We start from the raw sequence: 24,047 nt of genomic DNA, 5'->3' as shown, positions 1-24,047 counted from the left end.
AATATAACAGCCTGCTGTCTGCAAGGAGTCTGAACGGAGATCTGACTTCGCACATGTAAAGCACAGATGCAGGTCCCATCCCTATTTTTGCATACTGATGAGTTATGTTAAAACATTGAATAAAGGTTGCGCACCACTAAATCCCACATCCTCCAATCTGCTTGCCAGGCCTCACCAATCTGCCGATCTGAGAGTGCATGCACCAAGGTTCTCTGCTGATGCACCAGAGGCCTTGGAACAAGAGGTGGACAGAAGGGGGGACATCCTATATCTGCGGGGGGGGGGGGTGGGGGGAGCAAGAGGCCCTCCAGACATGCACCCAAAAGGCAGTGGGAGGCAGCATGGGATGATGCCAATGCCAGGCGCACAGCATCATGAACATGGATGCAGTACAGGAAGAAGTTCAGTGCTTTGACTTGAGTGGTCAAGGTGAGTGACGTCAACTGTCAAGTGGCATCTCCTACCAACTGCACCACCAGCCGCATCCACTGCTCCACCCTTAACACATTACCACTGTATCAAGCCACCCACCCACAACTCACAGGCCACACATACTGGCAGCTATTCAACCATGATAGGCACATCACCCAGACACACGTCCCACTTTCTCGCAGGAGAAGCTGGCACATATCAGGAGGCAGCAAGTGGCGGCGGCATTTAGCCCCTCGAGCCTGTTCCGCCATTTGATCAGACCAGGGTGGACCTGTGACCTAACTCCATATAACCACCTTAGCCCCATATCCCTTAATACCCTTGGTTCACAGAAATCTATCAATCTCAGGTTTAGAATTCTCAATTGAGCTCGCATCAACTGCCGTTTGCAGAAGAGTATTCCAAACTTCTCCCACCCTTTGCATGAAGAAGCATTTTCCAATTCACTCCTGCACGTCCTGGCTCTAAATGTTAGGCTATGTCCCCGCATCCTAGTATTCAGGTGTAGCAGACCTCCAAAAACAGTTACAAATGTCTCAGCAGCCAGAAGCAATAATCCAGCTACTAACCTGTAAATCCTGCATGGTGCCTTTAAATAGTGTCGGTGGAGGGTCCTCCAGGCACTCGAAGAGACATTCGGATGGTCGGGGTTAAGACTGTGTGTTGAGTTGATCCTGAAGTCCCAAAATGGTAGCTATCACTTTAAGTCAGCGTTGCACACTGATTGAAGCCATTTTCTCCCGACTTTACATGATTCCAGCGTTTGTCCTCTGCGCCTGCGCTAACTCCTATACCAAGATGGCATCTGGCGCACGTCACGCTGGAAATGTGCATGCGCAGCCATGACCCCATCTTGTTTAGCATGCATGTCGAAGAGGTTGTGTCGCGCCAAAACAAAGGGCGCTACACTGCCCAATTTAGCGCAATAAATGCTTCCTAATTTAGCACTAAAGGCTTTGAATATATGTTTTATCTTCTGAATACTTCAAAAAAGCAAACCAAGCACTGGGGTTCATTTCGAGAGGGATAGAATTGAAAATCAGAGAAGTTATGTTAAACTTGTATAGAATGTTGGTTAGACCTCACTTGGAGCTCTGTTGACGACACTTTCCATCACTTTGCTGACGATTGAGAGTAGACTGATGGGGCGGTAATTGGCTGGATTGGATTTGTCCTGCTTTTTGTGGACAGGACATACCTGGGCAATTTTCCACTTTGTTGGGTAGATGCCAGTGTTGTAGCTGTACTGGAACAGCTTGGCTAGAGGCGCAACCAGTTCTGGAGCAAAATTTTTCAGCACTACGGTTAGAATGTTTTCGGGGCCCAAAGCCTTTGCTGCATCCAGTGTACTCAGCCGCTTCTTGACATCACATGGCTTGAATCGAATTGGCTGAAGACTGGCTACTGTGAGGGTGGGGATCTCGAGAGGAGGCCGAGATGGATCATCCACTCGGCACTTCTGGATGAAGATGGTTGCAAAAGCTTCAGCCTTATCTTTTGCATTCACGTGCGGGGCTCTGCCATCATTGAGGATGGGGATGTTCACAGAGCCTCCTCCTCCCGTCAGTTATTTAATTGTCCACCACCATTCATGACTGGATGTGGCAGGACTGCAGAGCTTTGATCTGATCCGTTGGTTGTGGGAACGCTTAGCTCTGTCTATAGCATGCTGCTTCCGCTGTTTAGCATGCATGTACTCCCGTGTTGTAGCTTCATCAGGTTGGGACCTCATTTTTAGATACGCCTGGTGCTGCTCCTGGTATGCTCTTCTACACTCTTCATTGAACCAGGGTTGATCCCCTGGCTTGTTGGTAATGGTAGATTGAGGGATATGGCAGGCCATGAGGTTACAGATTGTGGTGGAATATAATTCTGCTGCTGCTGATGGCCCACAGCGCCTCATGGATGCCCAGTTTTGACCTGCTAGACCTGTTCTGAATCTATCCCATTTAGCACGGTGGTAGTGCCACACAACACGATGGACGGTGTCCTCAGTGTGAAAACGGGACTATGTCTCCACAAGGACTGTGGGGCGATCACTTCTACCAATACTGTCATGGACAGATGTATCTGCGACAGGTAGATTGGTGAGGACGAGGTCAAGTAGGTTTTACCCTTGTGTTGGTTCTTTCACCACCTGCTGCAGGCCCAGTCTGGCAGCTATATACTTCAGGACTCGGCCAGCTTGGTCAGTAGTGGTGTTACCGAGCCACTCTTGGTGATGGACATTGGAGTCTCCTACCCAGAGCACATTCTGTACCCTTGCTACCCTTAGTGCTTCCTCCAAATGGTGCTCAACATGGAGGAGGACTGATTCACCAGCTGAGGGAGGGCGGTAGGTGGTAATCAGCAGGAGGCTTCCTTTCCCATGTTTGACCTGATGCCATGAGATTTCTGGGGTGCGGAGTTAATGGTGAGGACTCCCAGGGCCATTCCCTCCTGACTGTATACCACTGCGCTGCCATCTCTGGTGGGTCTGTCCTGCCGGTGGGACAGGACAGACCCAGGGATGTTGATGGACGAGTCTGGGACGTTGGCTGAAAGGTATGACTCTGAGTATGGCTATGTCAGGCTGTTGCTTGACTAGTCTGTGGGACAGCTCTCCCAATTTTGGCACAAATCCCCAGATGTTAGTGAGGAGGACTTTGCAGGGTCGACTGGGTTTGGTTTACCTTTGCCTTTGTCGTGTCCGCTGCCTAATGGTCCAATGTACGGTGGTCCATCCGGTTTTATTCTTCTTATGACTCTTTGTAGCAAGATTGTACAACTGAGTGGCTTGCTGGGCCATTTCAGAGGGCAGTTAAGAATCAACCACATTGCTGTGGGTCTGGAATTACATACAGGCCAGACTGGGTAAAAACGGCAGGTTTCCTTCCCTAAAGGATATTAGTGAACCAGATGGGTTTTTACAACAACCCGGTAGTTTCATTATCACCATTACTGATTCCAGCTTTTTATTCCAAATTTCATTTAATTAATTGAATTTAAATTCCCCAGCTGCCGTGGCAGGATTCGAACTCATGTCTCCGGACTATTAGTCCAAGCCTCTGGATTACTAGTCCAGTGACTATGCTACCGTACCCGAGTTGTGAACAGTTCTGGTCTCCATATTATAAAAAGGATATAGGTGCAAAAAACATTTACTAGGATGATACCAGAACTGAGAGGTTATACCTATCAGGAAAGATTGAGCAGGCTGTGGCTGTTTTCTCTAAAAAAGAGAAGGCTGAGGGGTGACCTGTTAGAGGTCTTTAAGATTATGAAAGGCTTTGATCGGATAGACATAGAGAAGATGTTTCCACTTGCGGGGAAGACCAGAACTAGGGCTATAAATATAAGAAAGTCACCAATAAATCCGTTCGGGAATTCAGGAGAAACTTCTTGACCCAGAGAGTGGTTAGAATGTGGGACTCGCTATCACAAGGAGTAGTTGAGGCGACTGACTTAGATGCATTTAAGAGGAAGCTAGATAGACACATGAGGGAGAAAGGAATAGAAGAATTTGCTTAGGTTTTGATGAAGTTGGGAGGGACGAGGCTTGTGTGCAGCATAAACACCAGATCTGTTGGGCCAAATGGCCTGCTTGTGTGCTGTACATTTGATGTAATTCTATGAAACTGTGGAGTCTCACTCCAGCAGCTGGTGAATTGTTCCTAGAGGATTTAAAATTTTAAAAAATCTGTTTTGGCAGTATTTTTGTGCCATTCTTGCCATCCACATTCCTGGTAGTGTCAAAAGGCAATAATTTTCACGATGCAAAGCTGTTTTAACACTCAGTGATGCAAATTTGGTAGATTTCTTTCAGAAAATAATTTTAGGATGCAGTATATGAGTAAGAATGTTTGTACATTTCACACACATACCCTGCCATTCACTCATTATTAACTTCTCAAGGACCAATACAACAAATCCCAAACACAACTGGGTTGTCCTCTCCTTCCACTTGTTCCTTTTTAATTTTTTTGTTACTTTTCCGTTCTGTCTCTTTTCTTCTCTCTCTTAATCCACTCTATCTTTCCCTCCCTTTGTTTCTCTTTCTGTGTCTAACTTGACTCTAATTCACCCTATTTCCTTCTCCATCATTTGCTCTGTTTCTTTCTCTATCCTTACATTTCATTGGTTAAGGAGATAGACCATTGGGCACGACGTTCATGAGGCCCCAGATGCAATGTTGTCCTCGCGACGCCATTATCAACTCGCAATTCCAGCAATTTGCGGCCAAATATAGTGTGATCTGCAGAGTGAGGGAAAAAGCCCAATTCACCGCGATCATCGCGAGACGTGCTATTCCAACAATTTCTGGTCTTTTGTTTCAATCTAGCTGCAAATGTAGTGTGACAGAATTATTCTGACTTCTACCTGAGATTTTAAGCAATCTACCCTTAAAATACTGTTTTATTTTCATGGATTTGCTCCAATACAAATTTTGAATAACAAAGGGCACCCAAAATCGGTCTGATGGAGTTGTGAAAGTTTGCCTTTTTTTGCTTTAATAAATCATTTTCTACTGTTGGTAAAAAGGTAATACTAGGAATTTTATGTATTGGCACAAATGAACTAATCAAACTCCATTTAATATCTGGAAAACTAGTTTTACTTTTGGCAAGATTACATTTTGTAAAATTTTAATCAGTCATGAAAATATTAGCAGGATTGAGGTTTGCAATGTGTTTCCATTCCTAATGTAAAATATAAAACTTAAAACCATAATTTAAAAATATGTTTCACATTCTGTTTTCTTCTGACAGTCCCTGAGCAGCCTGCTTTTCTGAGAATTGCAAACTTTGCCAAAAATGCTGTGACACTGATGTGGGGACCTCCAGCAAAACCAAATGGCATTCTCACCGGTTATTTGCTTAAGTACCAATTGAGTAAGTAGAAAATGCAGTTTAATAAGCTGGATTGCCAATCAACTTCATTTGGTTTATTTACGCTTGTATTGTACTGTTACGATTTCTTTCAGGTTGAACATAAATTTGGAATTTTGGTAAGGATTAACTTTCAGACTATAGATTGAACTGGGATATTATCATGGAGCCATTCTATTTAAATAGATATCTTTGACTTTATCACTTCAGAATTGAGGCAATCTTTAGAAATGTTCATTTTATAAAACTATTTATATAAATATGTGATTGTACAAAATATTAGGCAGGCCATTAATGGCTCTCTTAGTACACTCTCCATAGCTTCCTTGGCCAACTTGGTTGCTTCTCAGAACAGCTCTGCCATCTCTAAAAAGAAACCCCAGAAAATCTGCAGCTGTTTCAAAAAAAAACCCATTGCAGGACTTTGTCTTGGGAAAGTTCTTCTCTCCATAACTTTGTGGGTGGTTTGAAGCAGTAGTAAAGCAAACATAGTTTGGAAGGGAAGTACCAGAGAGAAGAAAACTTTAAAAGGAAGCAGAGCTGTCAAACCATTGGGATAACATGAAGAAGCAAGTTTTACACAGGAGTCCAGGTACACAAAGAGAAAAAGCTTGAACATGGGAACAGGGAATTTTGGTTTGTGTTCTGGGAGAACAAAATCTAATCATCCGAAGGCTTTTCTTCATCCAAACCTATCTTGTGAAGAAAAAAGTCCATACAAACAAGGAAGTAGCAATGCATGTCTAAGGAACAGTTTAGGACTTTTCAAATATAAATTCTAGGTTTCTCCAGCTGAAAGGGGAGATCTGTTTTTGGATTCACAATGTAACGATTTCTGTAAACTTTTTGAGTCATTTATCGGGCAAAGTCTATTGAAAAAATGGTGGCTATGAGATATATTGTGTTGAGAGGTTTATGCATGAGAGAGTCAGATTTAATGATGCAACAGTAGGTACAAAACAGATGCAATAATTGCTAATCAAAAAGCTAAAGAAAGAAAGTTATGTACTTAGAGCGAGGGGTACAGGAGCTCACATGTGTGGCTAAGTGCAAGGCGATTACCGAGGGCAGGTATTAAAACTTAAAGGCAGTTCATTGGGACAGGACAAGGGGTAGGAATCTGTATAACCAAATACAGGGTTACCAAGCTAAGAAAGCAACTCCTGAGGGGAAACAAATAAAATATGATTATCAAGATAGAAAAGAGTAACAAGACAGGTAAGAAAGCCAGAGAAATTGCCCAGGAAGTTCCATTAATGAACAGGTACTATATGTGTCATCTGACAACATTTTATATTGGCGTTGGAGTTTTGGGATCTATTTCAGCATGTCAGCATTTGCTGATAAAGTCCAAGTGAACCAGGCCATGCCCCCTCAGTCCTCCATTCCTATCTTTCCTGCTTGCCAGTTTCATTCTGAATTTGGCTGCTAATGGACAACACTGGGGCCCCCTTTTCTTCAATGCTGCTAATAGTCATGATCATGGCATCGCCAGTGGTCATGTAGGCAGAAACTCTTGTGCGAATAGGAGTTTCAGGCTATAGTGTACAGCAGCCAAAATCACTGCCATTATTGGTATTGAGGAGAGAGGGTCATGTAGAAGTGGGATAGGGAGACAATGGATGGCATTGGGGGGTGGGGGGAAATGGGTGGTGATGATGACGAGAGGTGTGGGGAGAAGTTGTAATGGATAACAATGAAAGGGATAAACGGTGTCAATGAAATGGACAGGACAATGGATGGCAATGAAATGGGTTAATGAATGGCAATAAAAGAGGAAATGGATGGTATTGAAGAATGGCAACAAAGGGAAAAGGAAATGGATGGCAGCGAAGGGGGGATGTAAGGAGAAATGAAAGGGAGAGGGATGGGGCAGAAGCGGTATGCAGGGCTTTGTGTCAGGGAGAAAGGGGAATGTACCACTAACTGATGGGAAATGGGGAGAGAGAATGCCAACAGTAATGGAGTGGGGCAGGAGTGTCAATATGAAGTATGGAAGATGGGTTTGTAGGGGGATAACAATACCAGCTTATACTGGGGGGTAAAGGAGCACCAACTTAATCAGAGGATGTGGGGAAGAAGTGTGCCTGAATGGGGGATGGGGTGTGAAGGAGATGCAAATGGAAAGCTAAGTACCAGCTTGAACTGGGATGGAGAAGGGAGAATGCTGCCAGCTTGAATTGAGTAAGGAGAGGGAGAAGACTTCCAGGTTGAAAACCGGAAAGGTCTCACTAGACTGGAAACAGACCATTTTGAAAAAGGAGGCCAAAACAGACTCAGGAAACTACAGACCCATTAATCTTGCAAAGATGCATGGTAAAATAATTCATTTGGTTTTCAGAAGTAAACTTGGGGAAATACTTAATAATATAGTAAGTAGCAGCCACACAGAATCAGAAGTGGAAGATCTGCCTGATTAACCACCTTGAGAAAGTCATGTCCCAAGTGGACTCTGAAAAGCTTGACAACACAATGTACCTCAACTTCCAAACAACCTTTGATGGAGTTCCACTCAAAAGGCTGCTACTTAAGATTAAAACGGTGGATATTGAAGATAAAACTTAGAAATGTATATGCTGAAGGATAGGAAGCAAAAGATTTTTGTTAGGGCATTGATGTTGGGTTGAAGGTACGTGCTGAACAGAAACCCTGCTGTTTCCAATTTCCATTATCTTGGATTCAGAAACTGGTCAAATTCACAAATGACAGCAAATTGGATTGGGTGGGGGAGGGGGGTAGCTGAATCTGAGTATGCAGTCAGAAACGTATGTAAGTGGGCAAACAGCAGGTGAAATTTAATGAGGACAAGAATAAAGTATAGCACAGAGGGAGAAAAAAAAAGTGACAGAATTACTACATGAATGTTGTACAAATAACTGAGAAGAGAACAATATGTACCAGTTGACTCAGCGTTTTGATGTACTGAAACAATACTTAAATTAAACCATGACAGAGGAGCTAGGGAGCATGGGTTCAAACTAGCAGTAGGCAAATTTAGGATTTATATCAAGAAGTTTATCTTTGCATAAAGAGTGTTCAACACATGGAATGGACTTTGATTCAGGTAGTATGGGAAAAACCCTGGAACAATTTGAGACACAGCTGAATGCTGAGCTAGGTGGGACTGCAGGTTCTTCCTGGATGGATGAACTTGGATAGTTCATGGCCATCCTCGGCTATATCTATTTTGTAATCTTCTGATAACCTCAAGTTGAGAAGAACTGGCTATTTGTGTTTTTTACTTGAACAGTTTAATATTTTCTCACAGTTACCACTTCAAAACTGAAAAACACAGAGGCCTTGTAAGTTTAAATCTCATAAACTTTTTGAATCAATCAGGACATGATAATTGAATGCTCTGATTTTAATATGACTTGTGTCAGTTTTCTAGCTAAGGGCAGTATTTCCTACAAATAAAAGAAAAATTGCTATTACAGAGACTGAGCTGTTAAATTATGATATTCCTGTTTGAAATTTATGCATGTATAACTTCATTTTCAGACTTGCAATCGTTATGTCCTAAGTAATGAAGGCAAATTATTGGCATTTTTCTAGAAGGGTCTAAATTAAGGAATAATTCAAAACAGAAAGTAATATATCTTGTTATTTGTAATGGGCTTTGTTGTAAAAAGCTGTTGTAAATCAGCACAGGGAAATAGCTTAAATTATGATCAATTCCATTCATAAGACATCGTATCTGTTGTTATATGTATTCTACTGTTTTCCCTCTAAGGCTTTAAATACCAAATGGTGCCGCATAGCTGTTATTACATTTGCTGTTATCTGTCAGTTAGAATCAAGGCAGACGCTGTTATAACAAATGTAACTTAGCTAACAAATTTAACGGAGAAAGTAATAATTCAAAAAACATCCTCATAATGCGATCTAAAATTAAATCCACTTATTATGTGCATAAAGAATTCCTGCGAATAGCTGAATATAGTACCGTTTTCCCAAAAGAGCAATCAGAAAAATTCAAAAGCTATAATGAACAATCAATATGCAATCATTGTATACCCATATGCTTATGATCATGGGTATACATACCCTTGGTGTAGAGACATGCTGTGACCAATGGCAGTGATGAGAAAAACACAAAGGTAGAAATTCTGCCTCCTAGGGATGGGCAGAATTCCGGTGGAGGTGTGGCAGGGAAGGGGAGTCACAGTATGGGGCAGATCCCTGCTCCGTCAAGATTCCACCACAATCTGGGGAGGTTAAGTAGTTCTCAAGCCCGCCGCATTTGCAGCCACAGCCTTCTCTGGGGACATCCCCAAGCTACCCTGGGTCTTCCATCTAGCTCACCACCTGATAGGCCCAGGGGAGCATATGTCTGCTGAGAAAAATCGTAGATCCTGTTCCGGTTGTAAAAGAAATCCTCAAGAGTGCTGAAAAGAATGGTAATCAATCCCAGAGGGCGTCCTCTCTTGGGATGGCACCCTGCCACTCCAAGTTTCCACCAGCATAGCAGGTTGGGAGCCTCTATTACGTCTCTGCAGGTGCAGAGTACTCACCACAAATTCTAAAATGACTATATCCCCAGATTTGGATCGTGGTTATGGGCAGGCAGAAAACCCACCCCGCTGTACTTCCATCCCCTTGCCAGGGTCTGTGGAAGTTTAAGGCGTAATGATTGTGAACTCCATATGATTTTTTGCAGTCTTAGATATCTGTTGGGACTGTAATATTAGTAGCTGCTTGTACTTGGGAAACATGTTGTCCAACCATAGCAGTTACTAATTATGGATCTTGTTTTGAATGTATGAATTCTATGAGTAAGTTTAACTCAATTTTACTACTTCAGATTTAGCGAATGCTACCATATAATTTAATAGTCTTTCAGCAACTTGAAATTGAGCATATTCTCCAGCAAACAATGCTGACTTGTTATGAATTTATTCAGATAATTTTCAAAAATTAAATAGTGTATTTGTATATATAAAGTAGATTGTCAAAGTAATATCAATTATTAATTTTCCTGATATAGTGATTAATTGTTTGGGAATAAGGTACTATATTCAGCTAGTCACAAAAATTCTTAATGCACATAATAAGTGGATTTGATTTTAGATTGCATAAGGATGTTTGCTAAATTAAAGCAGAATAGCTGCAGGGCTACAACAAATCGCAAGCAAATAGTCTAATTCTCCAGCTGTCACTTTAATACCAAACATTATACTCAAATAACGTTATTAAACAAGACAGAAACTTGGGCCGATTTATAACACACACATGAAAAGCTGGCAGTCTGTATTTCTCAGTTAATTTTATTTTGTACAGCTTGGAAAATCAGACCAGGCTTTGAGGCATATTTCCAACAGATGCTTGTCAGCAGAACATTACAGCAGTTGCAGTGAAGTCATGAACAGCTGAACGCATGAGAAAGGAAATGGAGGGAGCTAAGTTAGGTGAAAGAATGAGCATGTGCATGGTTTATGCCTGCTGATAATGTTTTAGATTGCCTTTTGCAGTAATACAGCTCCAAGGCACTGTTAAGATTTAAGTTCAACAAAGATTTGAGATTGGAGGGTTCTGTACGTGTAGGTCCTTGGATTCCAACAATTCAAGCAGTGTGAGTCTTTTTTCTGAAGATATGTAAATTGCATTGCTTCCCTTTTTCGAGGTTTCTGTTTTTTAAAAAAAGTTTGCTGGCTGAATCGTAGATCACCGAGATCTTTTAATTATATTTGACAACCCGTATTTTTCTTTCGCTCCAATTTGTTTGATCAATGTTTACTTTGATTGATGTTTGCTCAGTGATTGTAATGGCAGCATGGACTATCTTTAATAACTGTCATTACATGTGCGTGGAGTCATCTATCAGCACTGCAAGAAGTTTCATTTACTTTTTTCACAGAGGCACTGAAACAACATTATAAGTGGGACAGATAATTTCACTTGCACGTTTTCTGTCTGTTAAATTCCTCTGATGTAGCTTATTGATGCACATTGATGGTGGCAGTGGAACTAGGAAAGACAGAATTGTCCAAATTATCAGGAACCTTATCTAAGTGTAAACACAAATGTAAAACCCTGTTGCATGACCATCTCTGTTTTGTGACTATGTTGCTGGTTTATTTTTGAATAGTATTTATTTATGAATATTTGACAAGTAACAATATTGACATTTCATTGTCCTTTCTGTAATGTTATTATAAAGGGTATTTACTGTAGAAAAGTAATATCAATTGTTTCTAAAGGATCATTACTAAAAGTAGAACATAAAAGCTACTTAGACATCAGGATAGTAATGCATTAAAAGCTGAATTACTATCGCATTTCCAAAGTAGCTGAATGTCTGCAAAGCGCTTTTCAGTTTATATCTGCATCAACCATATCCTCGTGCCACTTAGTCGCATATATCCTAGGGTTCAAGTTCATGTATTTCTTCTTGTGAGATCTCTGATACAAGGTCTCAAACATTGGTGTGTCATCTGAATACATTAGTATCCTTTTACATAAGCCAGCTATAATTAGATCTTTTGATTCAGAATGGCACAAAGTTTTCCTTGGTGCATAATATATTGGCCTTTGAGTGTGTTTGAATAGGTTTAATGCATTTGAACTTTTGGATAGAATTTTTATTTAAACTAATGCTAACCGTTTCCTGGAAGTGCATTTATACAAAACCAGGAACATTAAGTTTGCCAGCCATCCAGTTTTCAACTCGACAGTCCTTTCTTGAGCACGTTGCCTGTTTTTTAGGGGAAAATAAAACCAGACAGTAAATGTTTGTTTGTCAGCAGCTGTTTAGGAAATTGTGCTCTGCACATGCATAAATATGGTCTTCTGTAGATATCCAGACGAAAAAAAATTTGTTCACTTCCCAATTCTGCAGGAGTAGTTAATTGATTTAATGTTTCTACAGCCAGACTTCCTCCAGTAAATGGAGTTCAGAATTTTGATTATTAGAATTTTACTGTACTGCAGTAGGAATGAACTTTACTGCCTGCCTACAGTATGAGGTGCAAGATTCTTTCATGTCTTTCAGATGAGGTGTTAAACCAAGGCACCATCTGGCCTCTCAGGTGGACGTAAAAGATCCCAGGCACCATTTTGAAGAAGAGCAGGGCAGTTCTCCTTGGTGTCCTGGCCAATATTTATCCCTCAACTAACGTCACTAAAACAGATTATCTGGTCATTATTACATTGCTGTTTGTGGGACCTTGCTGTCTGTTGATCTGTCTTTCTTTCTGTCTTTCTGTCTTCCTGTCTTCATTTCTTTCTTTTTGTCTTTCTTTTTTTGTAATATATTTTCATGAGGGAGAGAGAAAAAGACAGACAATATAGCACCTGCAGGGATCGGGCTTAGTATAGACAGCCACTATGAGTTATTTTTTCATTGCTTATCATCACCAAAGGTATATTCAAAACTATTGATTACTCAAGACGTCTCAGAATTTTTTAAGCAATACTGCAAAAGAGCCAAAAGCTTCATAAATAATTGTCGTGCCGACCACTACCATATAGTGCAGCCATACTTTACCAAGGTCAAAAGCAAATACGAAGGCAGGGCAGAGTTCTGGGCAGGGGGCTGGGCTTATAAACCTTTTTATTGTGCAAGTACAGTGAAACCTGAACAAACAAACACTCCCAAAAAACGGACACCTGCAAAAAACGAACACATATTGGCAGTCCCACATCACTTACATTGTAACAGATACAAGCTGCACTTCGAAACCATGGACACTTGCAAATTACGAACTATGGACAGCCTTCAATGCATCAAGTCCGTTTGCAACTTAAAACACGGGACACGCAAGTTAGTGCAAGGCGGCAGCGGTGAAAGAAACAGCTTTTGGGGAACAGGAATCTCTTTACCCAGCACCCATAATGGCAGAGAAACTGCTGTAGCTCTGGGATTGAATGCTTGCACAGCTGTACCCCAGAGATAGAGCGGTTTCTCTGCTGCTATGGATACTGGGTAAAGAACTTCCCATTCGATAAAAGCCGGGAACTGCACCAGGTAACACCACATCTCACACCACTAGTATATCAGGTGCTGACGAGCTGCTAAAACCCCAACCCACTCCCTGGCACTTCAAACATCAGCAGCCGCAGCATTCAGAGGGAGGGGGTCCTGGACAGGGGTCTGCAGGCCATTGATTGGCCACAATTTGGCTGGTATCTCCCAGCTACTCTGATCCTACAGCAGCCACCGCACCCTGTGCAGGCTGCCCAGGATCAGTCCCCAATGGCAAAGGACCCCAGGATGGCAATGAACTGGGAAACCCAACAAATAGAAAATGAACTGAAATCACATCCTGTTGGCAGGGCTCCAGAATTAGGCACGATCCCAAGTGAGGGCGAAAAAAAGAAGGAACGTTGCAAGAGATACAGCCAATCTCAGGATACTTGACTCATTTGATTTACCGTACATGCAATGACCATTTTGAAAATAAGGACACCCGCAAAAAAAGGACACCTGATGCAAGTCCCTTAGGTGTCCCTAATTTACAGGTTTCACTGTATATATGACATTGCAATATCCACTGTATGAGCATAAAGGGGTTGAATTTCCAAGGGGATTCCACTGTAACTGCGACGGAGAAAAGGCATAAAAGGGGTCTTCTGGGATTTCCATGGATCTTCTGCTGAAGTTACGACAGATGATCAGGAGAACCCTTACGAAAATTAATGGCGAAAGTGTACAACACACTAAACCACAAGTATATTGTAACTAAATTTAAATTTATAATTTATTACAAAACCCTAACTATATCAATACAGCATATACACTTCACAAAGTGAAAGCTGATGCCCCAACTATTTTTACACTTGGCTTGCAGTTGGTTGCACAAGACCTTTGCTTAAGGAACCCAGCTGCACGAGCACGGGTTTCGCACAATGTAAATACACCCAAGCACAAAGAAAGAAAAGAAAGACTTGCATTTATTTAGTACCTTTCATGACCTCACAACATCTCAAAGTGCTTTAAAGCCAATGAAGTGCATTTGAAGTGTAATCACTGTTGTAATGTAGGAAATGCCGCAGCCAAAATTGCGCACAGTAAGGTCCCACAAGCTGTAATGTGATAATGACCAGATAATCTGTTTAGTGATCATCTCATCCAAATGACGGCACCACCGACATCAATCCCTCAGGACTGCACTGAAGTGTTGGCCAAGGTTAGGTGCTGATGTTTGTGCAGTGGGACTGCACAACCTTCTGACTCAGAGGTGAGATGGCTGCCACTGAGCCACAGCTGACGCCTTAAAAAAAATTACCATGGAAGCACCTTGGTATGATTTATATCAAAATGTTACTGTTAAGTTAAATCTAGCTCTCAAGGGGTTAAAGTCACTGAACAGAAGTGCTGCAGGATGTGTATTAAAGCTAGAAAAATCAGTTTGTGGAAACATGCTTCTCACATACCACATCCACCTGAGACAGTGCAAATTCACTCAGATATTCCAGTGAGCTTCGAGAAGGGGGAGCAGTTGATTTAATTGGCAGCACTACTGGCCAGACCCCAGGCACAGAGAGCTGGGGGAGGGTCACAGGTCAAGCCCTTGGCTTCCTGTTCAATGCGAAACAAAGATCAGGGAGATTTTCTGCAGCCAGTTTGAGAAGATCTGCTCAGGGAGACAAAGAGGGGTCAAGTCCTCCTTAAGATAGGGCCTAACAGGATCATAGATATGTCTCACTAAAATAGTGATACTTAGCCTGGTAAGGTCTATTATTACGTATGCTGTATGTTCGGTATATCTTCTTATTTTCCTTGTTATGAGAAAAATTACAGATTTAAGTTAAAGTACAGTGATATATTCTGATGTTGCTGTGTTCATTCACTTATGGTTTGTAAAATAAACCAGTTCATTGATTTCTATTTGATCTTGATTCATTAAAGTGATAATCAGTCCTACATTCAGCAGATTGGAGTAGCGTACATGGGGCCACATGGGAGATTAGGGTATCCAGCTGAGATAGAAAGGGTTTCATTGTTACGCCTCCTCAGGCCATGCTATCATATGACAAGATATCGGGCAGTAAAGGTAAACTCCTGATTACAATGGATGCGGTGAGGCTGAACCTGAGAGAATATCTGGTGCAGGCCTGAAATTTGCAACAACTGATTTATAAGGATAATACAGTGTAGGACATTTAAAACAATAAACTAAATAAACCCAAAGATAAAAATCAGAAGTACACAGCAGGTTGGTCAGCATTTATAGATAGAAAGGTTAGGTTATGACATTTCAATCTGATTTCTGATGAAGGTACACACCTGAAACGTCTTAACTCGTCTTTTCTCTTTACAGATGCTAGCTGAACTGCTGTGTATTTCTAGCATTTTTTATTTTTATTTTACATGTCCAGTGTTTGCAGTTTTTCCTTTTTATTAAATGAAATGATCCGAGTGTTCTTAGGATCTGCTCCATTTATGCTTAGCACTCAAAGGAAATGACCGTTGAATTTTTCAAGTCCACTTTGAAAGAATTGTTGTTAATTGCAAAAGAAAAGGACGTTATACCTAGTTGGATGATTATTTGGAAAATCATTCCCCTTAACTGTGACTGCAGCAGCTGGTTTGTTCTTTTTTAGCTGAACAAAATGCAGGTTGAAACATTCTAATTATTAACTCCATCCTAAGAATACATTGGATGTAGAATGTTGTGTAATTCTCTCATTCTACTACACAGTAAATGCTAAGCCTAGTTTGGAACATGAAAAGGACATTCTAAATGCAAAATGGAACAGTGGATGCTAGTCATATTCAGCAGCTCGAGGTGAAATTCTTGAAGCAACAGAGCCACGTGGTTAATACTGGGATTAAGCTTTTTAACGTTATTATAATGGAATGTCAAGTTAATGTCCATATAATTTGCTGAAGAAAGAGGACCTGCCATTTGCAGCAGCCTGTAATGCAGCCTCTTTCTGTTTGATGGCTTTAGGGGGTGATTGTGTATTGCACTGGAAACCATGTAAATAAAAGATGACAGAATGCTGCAATATACAGCTAGCTTTGTTACTATTAACTACCAGCTTAACAGAAATTTCTGTTTTATCACAATATGCAGCATTTTCTTTTTTCTCCCCTGCTTTCTTAAACGCCCCTAATCATGCTGCGGCTGGTAAATCTGTAAACTATATAAGGAATATTAATGAAAGGGCATCAGATGAATATTTAGTCCTTCCACATCAATTCGGCATCAGAGAACTGGCTGAAAATTTACCCTCCTGCCAAGGGTTATTAAATGGCTCAAATTTTGGTTCACCTTTGAACTGTATTACATTACCCTGCCTTATAGTATATCCACAGTTACATGAGCCAAGCCAACCCCCTTGGGGATGCAGTGCACTATTGCGTGAACTCATTAACAACTTCTTGCCAAGGCCGTGAAAGATTAAATTATGCAATCTTATCTTTCCAGGACTGGTTGGGATAGAGTTAGGTGATTCTGCCGACCTCTGTAACATTCAGGTTCACTTCTGGGGGTGCTTGCAGCTGCAATCGTAGTATTCCTTCCCTCATAGTCATCAGCTTCTCATTCTTCTGTGTCCAATCCTGCACATATATTATGCCTTTTGGCTGTTGCTTTACTTCTTGGCACTGTTTTTGAGACTTGAACTTTTACATAAGTGTGATGTACTTCTGAAATTTCCCAAACCCTTGCAGATAAAACATTTTCAAAACCTTCCAGTTTGAGTGAGAAAAGCACACATATTTTATAGCCTTAATTATAAAATGTAAGGCCCTGTTCCAACTATTTGTTAATTTAATCAGTCAAGGTTATCCACTTTGTCACAAGGATTCACAAGATGTCATTCCCTTTTGGACACATCAGTATCCTGTCATGGCCAGATTCCAAATAGCCGATGAAGGCCAAACCATTGGGAAGATCCTGAACACACTTTCCCTTTCTCAGCTTTATATCACACTAAAAGACAGTAGTACTAAATAAAAATGGCCTTCCTTGAGAAGACTCCAAATGTTCCTTATGAGGACAGATAACAGCCATTTATTTAGTGGCCTTTACTGACCTGTTTTTGTCAACAATTTGGAAACAGCTGTCAGTTGCAATAGCCTTTTGTTTGTATCGTGCTCTGAATATTTTCTAAACCTTCCCAGAATTCTAATATTAACTCTCCTATGTATTTGCAGAATTGAGCAGTATGGATTAAAAGGCCACTTTTTAGGCCACTTACCTGCCAGGCCTCACTGAGGTACAGTTTTTCACAGGTACTGGCCATTCTCTGGTACCTCCCACAGTGGATTATGCATGGGTGAGCTTTTGACAGTGAGTGGCAGCACTGTAGAGGACATCACAACTGAGCTCAATCCAAACACACACTTTTCTAGTAGCTTCAGAAATGGGCATCCTTGCCAATTTTCCCTTTCTTAATTCAGGCTTTTTCAGCCATTTGTAGTGCTCCTTTCACTTCCCAGCTGAGATGATACACTACTGCAGTTGCTTTTTATGAATGTATTCTGGTATCGGTGAGTTGGTTCTCAGTGTTTACACGACTAAATCTAGCTCCCTTATCCCGATTTTTCATGATTTAGTCTTGGAAACACTGGGAGCCAGCTCATGGATGTCGGTAATTCAGAATCCAAATTAAGACACGGCCAATAGCAAGTTTTCCTTTACTATGTATTGATAGAATCATAGAAAAATACACACAGGAGGCCATTCAACCCATCGTGCCTGTGCATTCTCTTTGAAAGAGCTATCCTATTAGTCCCACTCCCCTGCTCTTTCCCTATAGCCCTGCATTTTCTTTTCTTTTGAAGAATATATTCAATTATTTTTGAAAGTTTTGAACCTGCTGCCAACACCCTGGCAGGCAGTGCATTCAAGATCATAATAACTCGTGTAACCTGAAGCACTTTTGAACCGCCAATCTCCTCCTTTCCCAAATGAGTAATGCGTCAGTCAGAACAGGGAGAAAAAATGCAATAATACTAACTATTGTGGATGATCCAAAATAACTTGTGCTTATTTCTATAGGATGAAAGTATTTTGTACTTTGTTCGAAAACAATTGAAACCCTACACTCTTACAGATCAGTTATACTACACATTTTGCTCCATAGCGAAGTAAATTACAGAGAATACCTGAAACCAGACTGCTTTAAATAAGGGTGCCAGATCCTGCTGTGAGACAGACTCCAGTGGGAAGTCTTAAAAACTGCAACTCTGCAAAGTGAACTTGTTAAACCTCAAAATAAAGCTCAAAAGTTCCCAGGCAGTCTACACATCTACCTTCATTTTTTTTACTTTAGGAAAGCTCTTCACTAACATGAAAAATTTAACCAGCAATCAGAGACTGGTTAGCAGAGTTTTTAATGTGCATTTGGATGAGCACTTGAAATGCCATAGCATACAAGGCTACGGACCAAATGCTGGAATATGGGATTAGAGTAGACAGGGCTGATGGCCGGCGCGGACACGATGGGCCGAAGGGCCTCTATCCGTGCTGTATGACTCTATGACTCTATTATACTCCTCTCCAATTGAAGAATGCTGTATTGGGTTGTACTGCTGGCTGTTGAGCAATATCTGCAATATATTGCAAATTTGTCAAATTTTAAGGGATAAATTCAAAGTCCATAATGCTGATGGATTAGCACATTATAAATAGAGCCTATCTTTATTTTCCTTAACAAGTACTATTGAATATTTTTCAGATGAAAACTTAATAGTTACACACTTAAGACATTTAACTCGCAGGAGAACAGGGAAAAGAATCACATGCAATTAAGGAAGACAAAAGCAGCCATAAAATTAGCCAAGAAATCTCTGGAAAAGGAGATGATGCATAATTGTGGCAGTAATAGCAAAAGCTTTTTTAGCTATGTCAGTAGTCAGAAGACCATAAAGGGCCGTATAGGGCCACCAAAGGATGTTGTAGGGCAGATTCAAACTGATTCTCAGGTTATGGTAGAGCTGCTAAATGACCATTTTGCATCAGTCTATACTCCTGCAAATGATGCTTATGTTCCAGATGAGGGGTGCTTAGTATTGAATAGCATTATTAATATTAAAGTAGATAGTAATGTCATCTTGGATAGATTAGGAAAGCTCAAAATTGATAGGGCTCCAGGTCCAGATAATATCCATTCAAAGGTGATTAAAGAGATGGGACAGGTGCTCTGTGAGCCCCTTGGCGTATCTTCCATAGTTCAATAGAGTCAGGGATAGTTCCCTTAGACTGGAAGCTAGGTCACGTAGTTCCTATTTTCAAAAAAGGGGACAAATCAGAGCTGGGGAAGCCTGACTTCCATTGTTAGGAAGATGTTAGAAGGGATTGTAAAAGATGCCCTTTATGATGGGAAAGGAAAGGGGCCATTAGAAATTCACAACACGGCTTACAAAAAAATTGTTTGTACCGAACAAATTTGATAGAGTTTTTTGAGGAAGTCGTTAGGGTAGTGGATGAGGGTAATCCGGTAGACATAGTCTACCTGGACTTTTGGAAGTAACCTCACACGAGGTTACTTCATAAGATAGAATCTTGTGGTATCAGTAGAAATTTGAAAAGTTGGATTAGAAGTTGGCAGATGGAGTATAATGTGGGGAAATGTGAGGTTATTCACTTTGGTAGGAAGAATAGAAAAATATTTTTTAAATGGTGAGAAACTATTAAATGTTGGTGTTCAGAGGGATTTGGGTGACCTTGTATATGAATTACAGAAAGTTAACATGCAGGTACAGCAAGCAATTAGGAAGGCAAATGATATGTTGGCCTTTATTGCAAAGGGGTTGGAGTACAAGAGTAAGGAAGTCTTGACTCAATTGTACAGGGCTTTGGTGAGACCTCACCTGGAGTAGTGTGTACAGTTTTGGTCTCCTTACCTAAGGAAGGATATACTTATACTTGCCTTAGAGGCAGTGCAACGAAGGTTCACAAGATTGATTCCTGGGATGAGAGGGTTGTCCTGTGAGGAGAGATTGAGTTGAATGGGCCTATACTCTGGAGTTGAGAAGAATGAGAGGTGACCTCATTGAAACATATAAGATTCTGAGAGGGCTTGACAGGGTAGATGCTGAGAGGCTGTTTCCCCTGGCTGGAGTGTCTAGAACTAGGGGGCATAGTCTCAGGATATGGGGTCGGCTATTTAGGACTGAGATGAGGAAAAATTTCTTCACTCAGAGGGTTGTAAATCTTTGGAATTCTCTATCCCAAAGGGCTGTGGATGCTCAGTCATTGAGTATATTCAATGCTGAGATCGCTAGATTTTTGGACTCCAAGGGAATCAAGGGAAATGGGGATCTGGTGGGAAAGTAGAGTTGAGGTTGAAGATCAGCCACGATCTTATTGAATGGCGGAGCAGGCTCGAGGGGCCATATGGCCTACTCCTGCTCCTATTTCTTATGTTCTTATGTTCTTAATCATTCAGTATAAATCAAAGGCCACCATTTTGACACTGTACAGGACGCTGGTCAGACTGCATCTAGATTACTGTGCCCAGTATTGATACCCCCACATGGTGAGTGATATAATGGCTTTGGAAAAGAGGAGAGCTACAAGAATGATTCCTAGCTTAAAGAACCTCAGCTACTCAGATAGGCTCAAGGACCTTGGTCTGTTTACTTTAGAGCAGTGTAGACTTAAAGACGACCTGATAGAGGCCTATAAAATAATTAAAGGGCTGGATTGCGTCACTATTGATAGATTATTCCAGTTTAACAGATTGGGGAGGACCAGGGGACATGAGTTTAAACTATGGAAGAGTAGGAATAGACTGGATATTAGACGGTTCTTGTTTTCCATGAGAATTGTGAGCCTCTGGAATACATTGCTGGCTGGTGTGGTGAGTGTTGACTCCCTGCATGCCTTCAAGAGGGAGCTGGACCGGTTCCTGACTGAGGCAGAGATTGCATCATATAGAGAAAGTAAGTGTCTTTATAGATAATACTTGGTTCACCTGATCTCCTGGACTGGTTTTGATCGCCAAAGGAGGCGCAGAGTATTTTTTCCCTCATTGGCCCTGGGTATTTTCTGGGTTTTTTTGCCACACCCAGGAGATTACATGGCTGTGGGGGCGCGTGTGAGGGGGGAGGTCAAAGGAGGGAAGAAGTGTTTAACCATGATGGTCCGGCCATCATGGTATGCGGCAAGCTTGATGCACCAGCTGATCTTTTCCTGCCCATCAATTTTGTATATTCATACTACTATTCTCTTTTTCTGTTTTTGCCAAGGCTCAGTTCAAAAGGTTGAATTTTCATTACAAGCACATACTGATCCCTGTGCGATTGCTATAGGGTATTATACTGCGCCTATTTCAATGCAAATACTGCTTCCTTGCAATTTTCTCCAAACTGAACACCTGGCGGGCTTGTTAAGAACTGGAGGGTTAGGAAGCTTTGTGCAGTCAATTTTCCCACTCACTCAATATCTCATGTTGCTGTGTTGGTCAGATTTAATGCTGAACTGGACAAAAAAAACAGTGGACGTACACGTGAAGTTGAGTATTATTTAAAGGGAAGAAGTGGAGGAGGTGAGAAAGATGTGCACTGACAGAATTTAGCAGAAGGATATCAGCAAGGATCAATTATGAGGGGTGGGGGAAGGATAGAAATCTGATAACATTAAAAAAGAAATAAGGTCAAATTGGCCTAATGTGCTCTATCGGAATGGACAAAATTATAACATTATATGTACTATAACAATAGGGAATCTTTCCTTATGAACACTTGCAGACTGTTTTGAAGGCATTTTCAATTCCAATGATAAGACACGAAGAATGAAATATTTTACTTCAATCTCACTGTAATAAGGTTTTAGTTAACAATCAGTTGTTTTGGACGCTTTTATCTTCGGTTGAATCACAAGCGATTGCTTCTTCAATTTTTGCCAAAATAGACAGTATTTTTTGAGGTAAAATGGTAAGTAAAGCCTTTTTTAAACTGAATTCAAATTGTCAAACTGCCAAGGTGGGAGTTGAAATCACTATCACTGGGTTCTTTGTCTAGGCTCTGGATTACTGGTCCAGTAACACAACCACTACACTACCATATCTTCATTGTCATTTTAAACATGTCATGAGGATCTGTTAAAATTGAAAAACAGTCAGAATTGAGCAGAATTCTCGTTAACAATATTCTTTTTTATAAAAAAATCTGGAGTACTGTTAATTTTAAGTGAAAATGTTAAATATGTCGATATCTTCCAACAATAATGCATACAGCTGTGAGAATTTTTGAGAAAGTGAAACTTTGACTTTTCTTTTTATATTTAAAATAACTTATTCGAAAATCAAGACACAAGTTAACGACAAAGGTTGTCGAATTACAGGCAGCAGTAATACCATTAACTGAAGTTTAGGTTTATATTCCACAAATTAAATGGAAACTACATTTCAGGTATACTATGCCATTAAAGTCTTCTCACTCTGCTATATGTGCCCTGATGACTCATCCAGGATAACAGATGTAGAGCTCTATTTTCCTTGTTCTCATAGAACCAGTATTTATTTACCCATGTACAAATGTTTATCTCCATCTCGTTAATTTTGCTTCGTCCAGAAGAGCAATTTCTCTCTGGCGAGTGGCCACAAGCAGTTCCCAGATGTGTATTTAGTGAAGGGCTGGCTGAAATGAGCCAGACTGTAGAATTTTTTTTTTAAAACAAAAGTTAAACGTAAATAATGATAGGAATACAAAAGCCCCAATATTTTCGGGAAAACAGGGAGGATGCGGGGCGGCAGTGGCATGTGGGAAACCTGTTGAGGCCAGGGACACGTAGGTCCTGTCGAATTTAATGGCAGGACCTCATTATAATTTTTATCTTCCGTTTCCCTCCCGGCAGCCGGCCAAATTGACAGGCTGGCTGGCTGCCGGATGTGAAAATCAGCGGCAGGAGGCGGCAGCCAAGGACCCTTGGGGACAGTCCCCGGCAATCGTGATTATGGGGCAGGCTGCAGATCAGTGGTTTGGGGGGGTGGGAGATGGTCAGCCGTGATCGCAGGGCAGGCTGCAGATCAGGGGTTTGGGGGGGATGGTTGGCCACCATCGCGGGGCAGGCTGCAGATCGGGCTGGAGGTAGCCAATCGCGGCAGGGGCTAGAAAGAGGCCGCAAACGACAGAGGGGAGGCCAAAGGCTTCCTTGAGGGGCCAAGTGGAGCACTCCTACTTCACGTGGCCCGCAAGGGGTACTCTAAAAAATAGTTGATAACCTTCTGGAGCCGGCAGCTTCTGCCTTCCTTTTGCTGACGGGTTTCCCGAACACTGTTAAATTTAAATCAGGCTCCCAATTGCAGTGTGGGAGCCTGATTTAAATATGTCAATAAAGTGCCCCACCTCTCCCAGATGGTACACTTACATGCCTTGCTACCCGCTGCCATGAAAATGGCAACGGGCGTGTATGCAGCGGGTTGGGGATGCATTCCCTGTTTTTTAGGGTTTAACTGTCTCAGCCTCCTCCTGCCCATTGTGGGGTGGGAGGGGGGGGGGGTGGGTGGTAATATTGAGGCCAATGTTTTGTTTTGGAGTTTTTAGTCAAGATATTTTTCTCTGTTTCTGCACCTCAGACAATCCCCATTGGCGGGATCTTGCTCCTTCTGACCCAGGGTGCATCTTTACCTGTCCAATACCTGGATAGTTTGTAGTGAGCCCAAGAATTAAGCCTTCTGCTGCTGACCATACATGGATTCTTGAATTGGAACAAGACAGGCTGGGAAAGACTTTTCAAAATTTGACTGGGATACAGAAAATTTAAACGTGTGTCTCTTAAACTCAAAAGTAGTTGCCAATCAACCATATGTGCAATCATGAGATTCTTGTATTTGGATTAAATAGTG

The 24,047-nt window shown here is 41.4% G+C and overlaps 1 protein-coding gene across 2 annotated transcripts in view; it reads left to right on the top strand.

Moving 5' to 3' along the window:
- Positions 1–24,047, top strand: part of chl1b (cell adhesion molecule L1-like b) — a 513,752-nt gene that overhangs the window by 413,105 nt on the left and 76,600 nt on the right. For both annotated transcript variants that reach the window (XM_067998921.1, XM_067998919.1), the window contains one exon: positions 5,181–5,303. In XM_067998921.1, coding sequence (XP_067855022.1) covers positions 5,181–5,303 — 123 coding nt within the window. The remainder of the gene's footprint in view (positions 1–5,180; positions 5,304–24,047) is intronic.

Source organism: Heptranchias perlo, chromosome 17, assembly GCF_035084215.1.
Source record: "Heptranchias perlo isolate sHepPer1 chromosome 17, sHepPer1.hap1, whole genome shotgun sequence".
Taxonomy (NCBI): Eukaryota; Metazoa; Chordata; class Chondrichthyes; order Hexanchiformes; family Hexanchidae; genus Heptranchias; species Heptranchias perlo.
The sequence above is the reverse complement of the archived record's forward strand: the minus strand, read 5'-3'. Positions and strand labels throughout refer to the sequence as shown.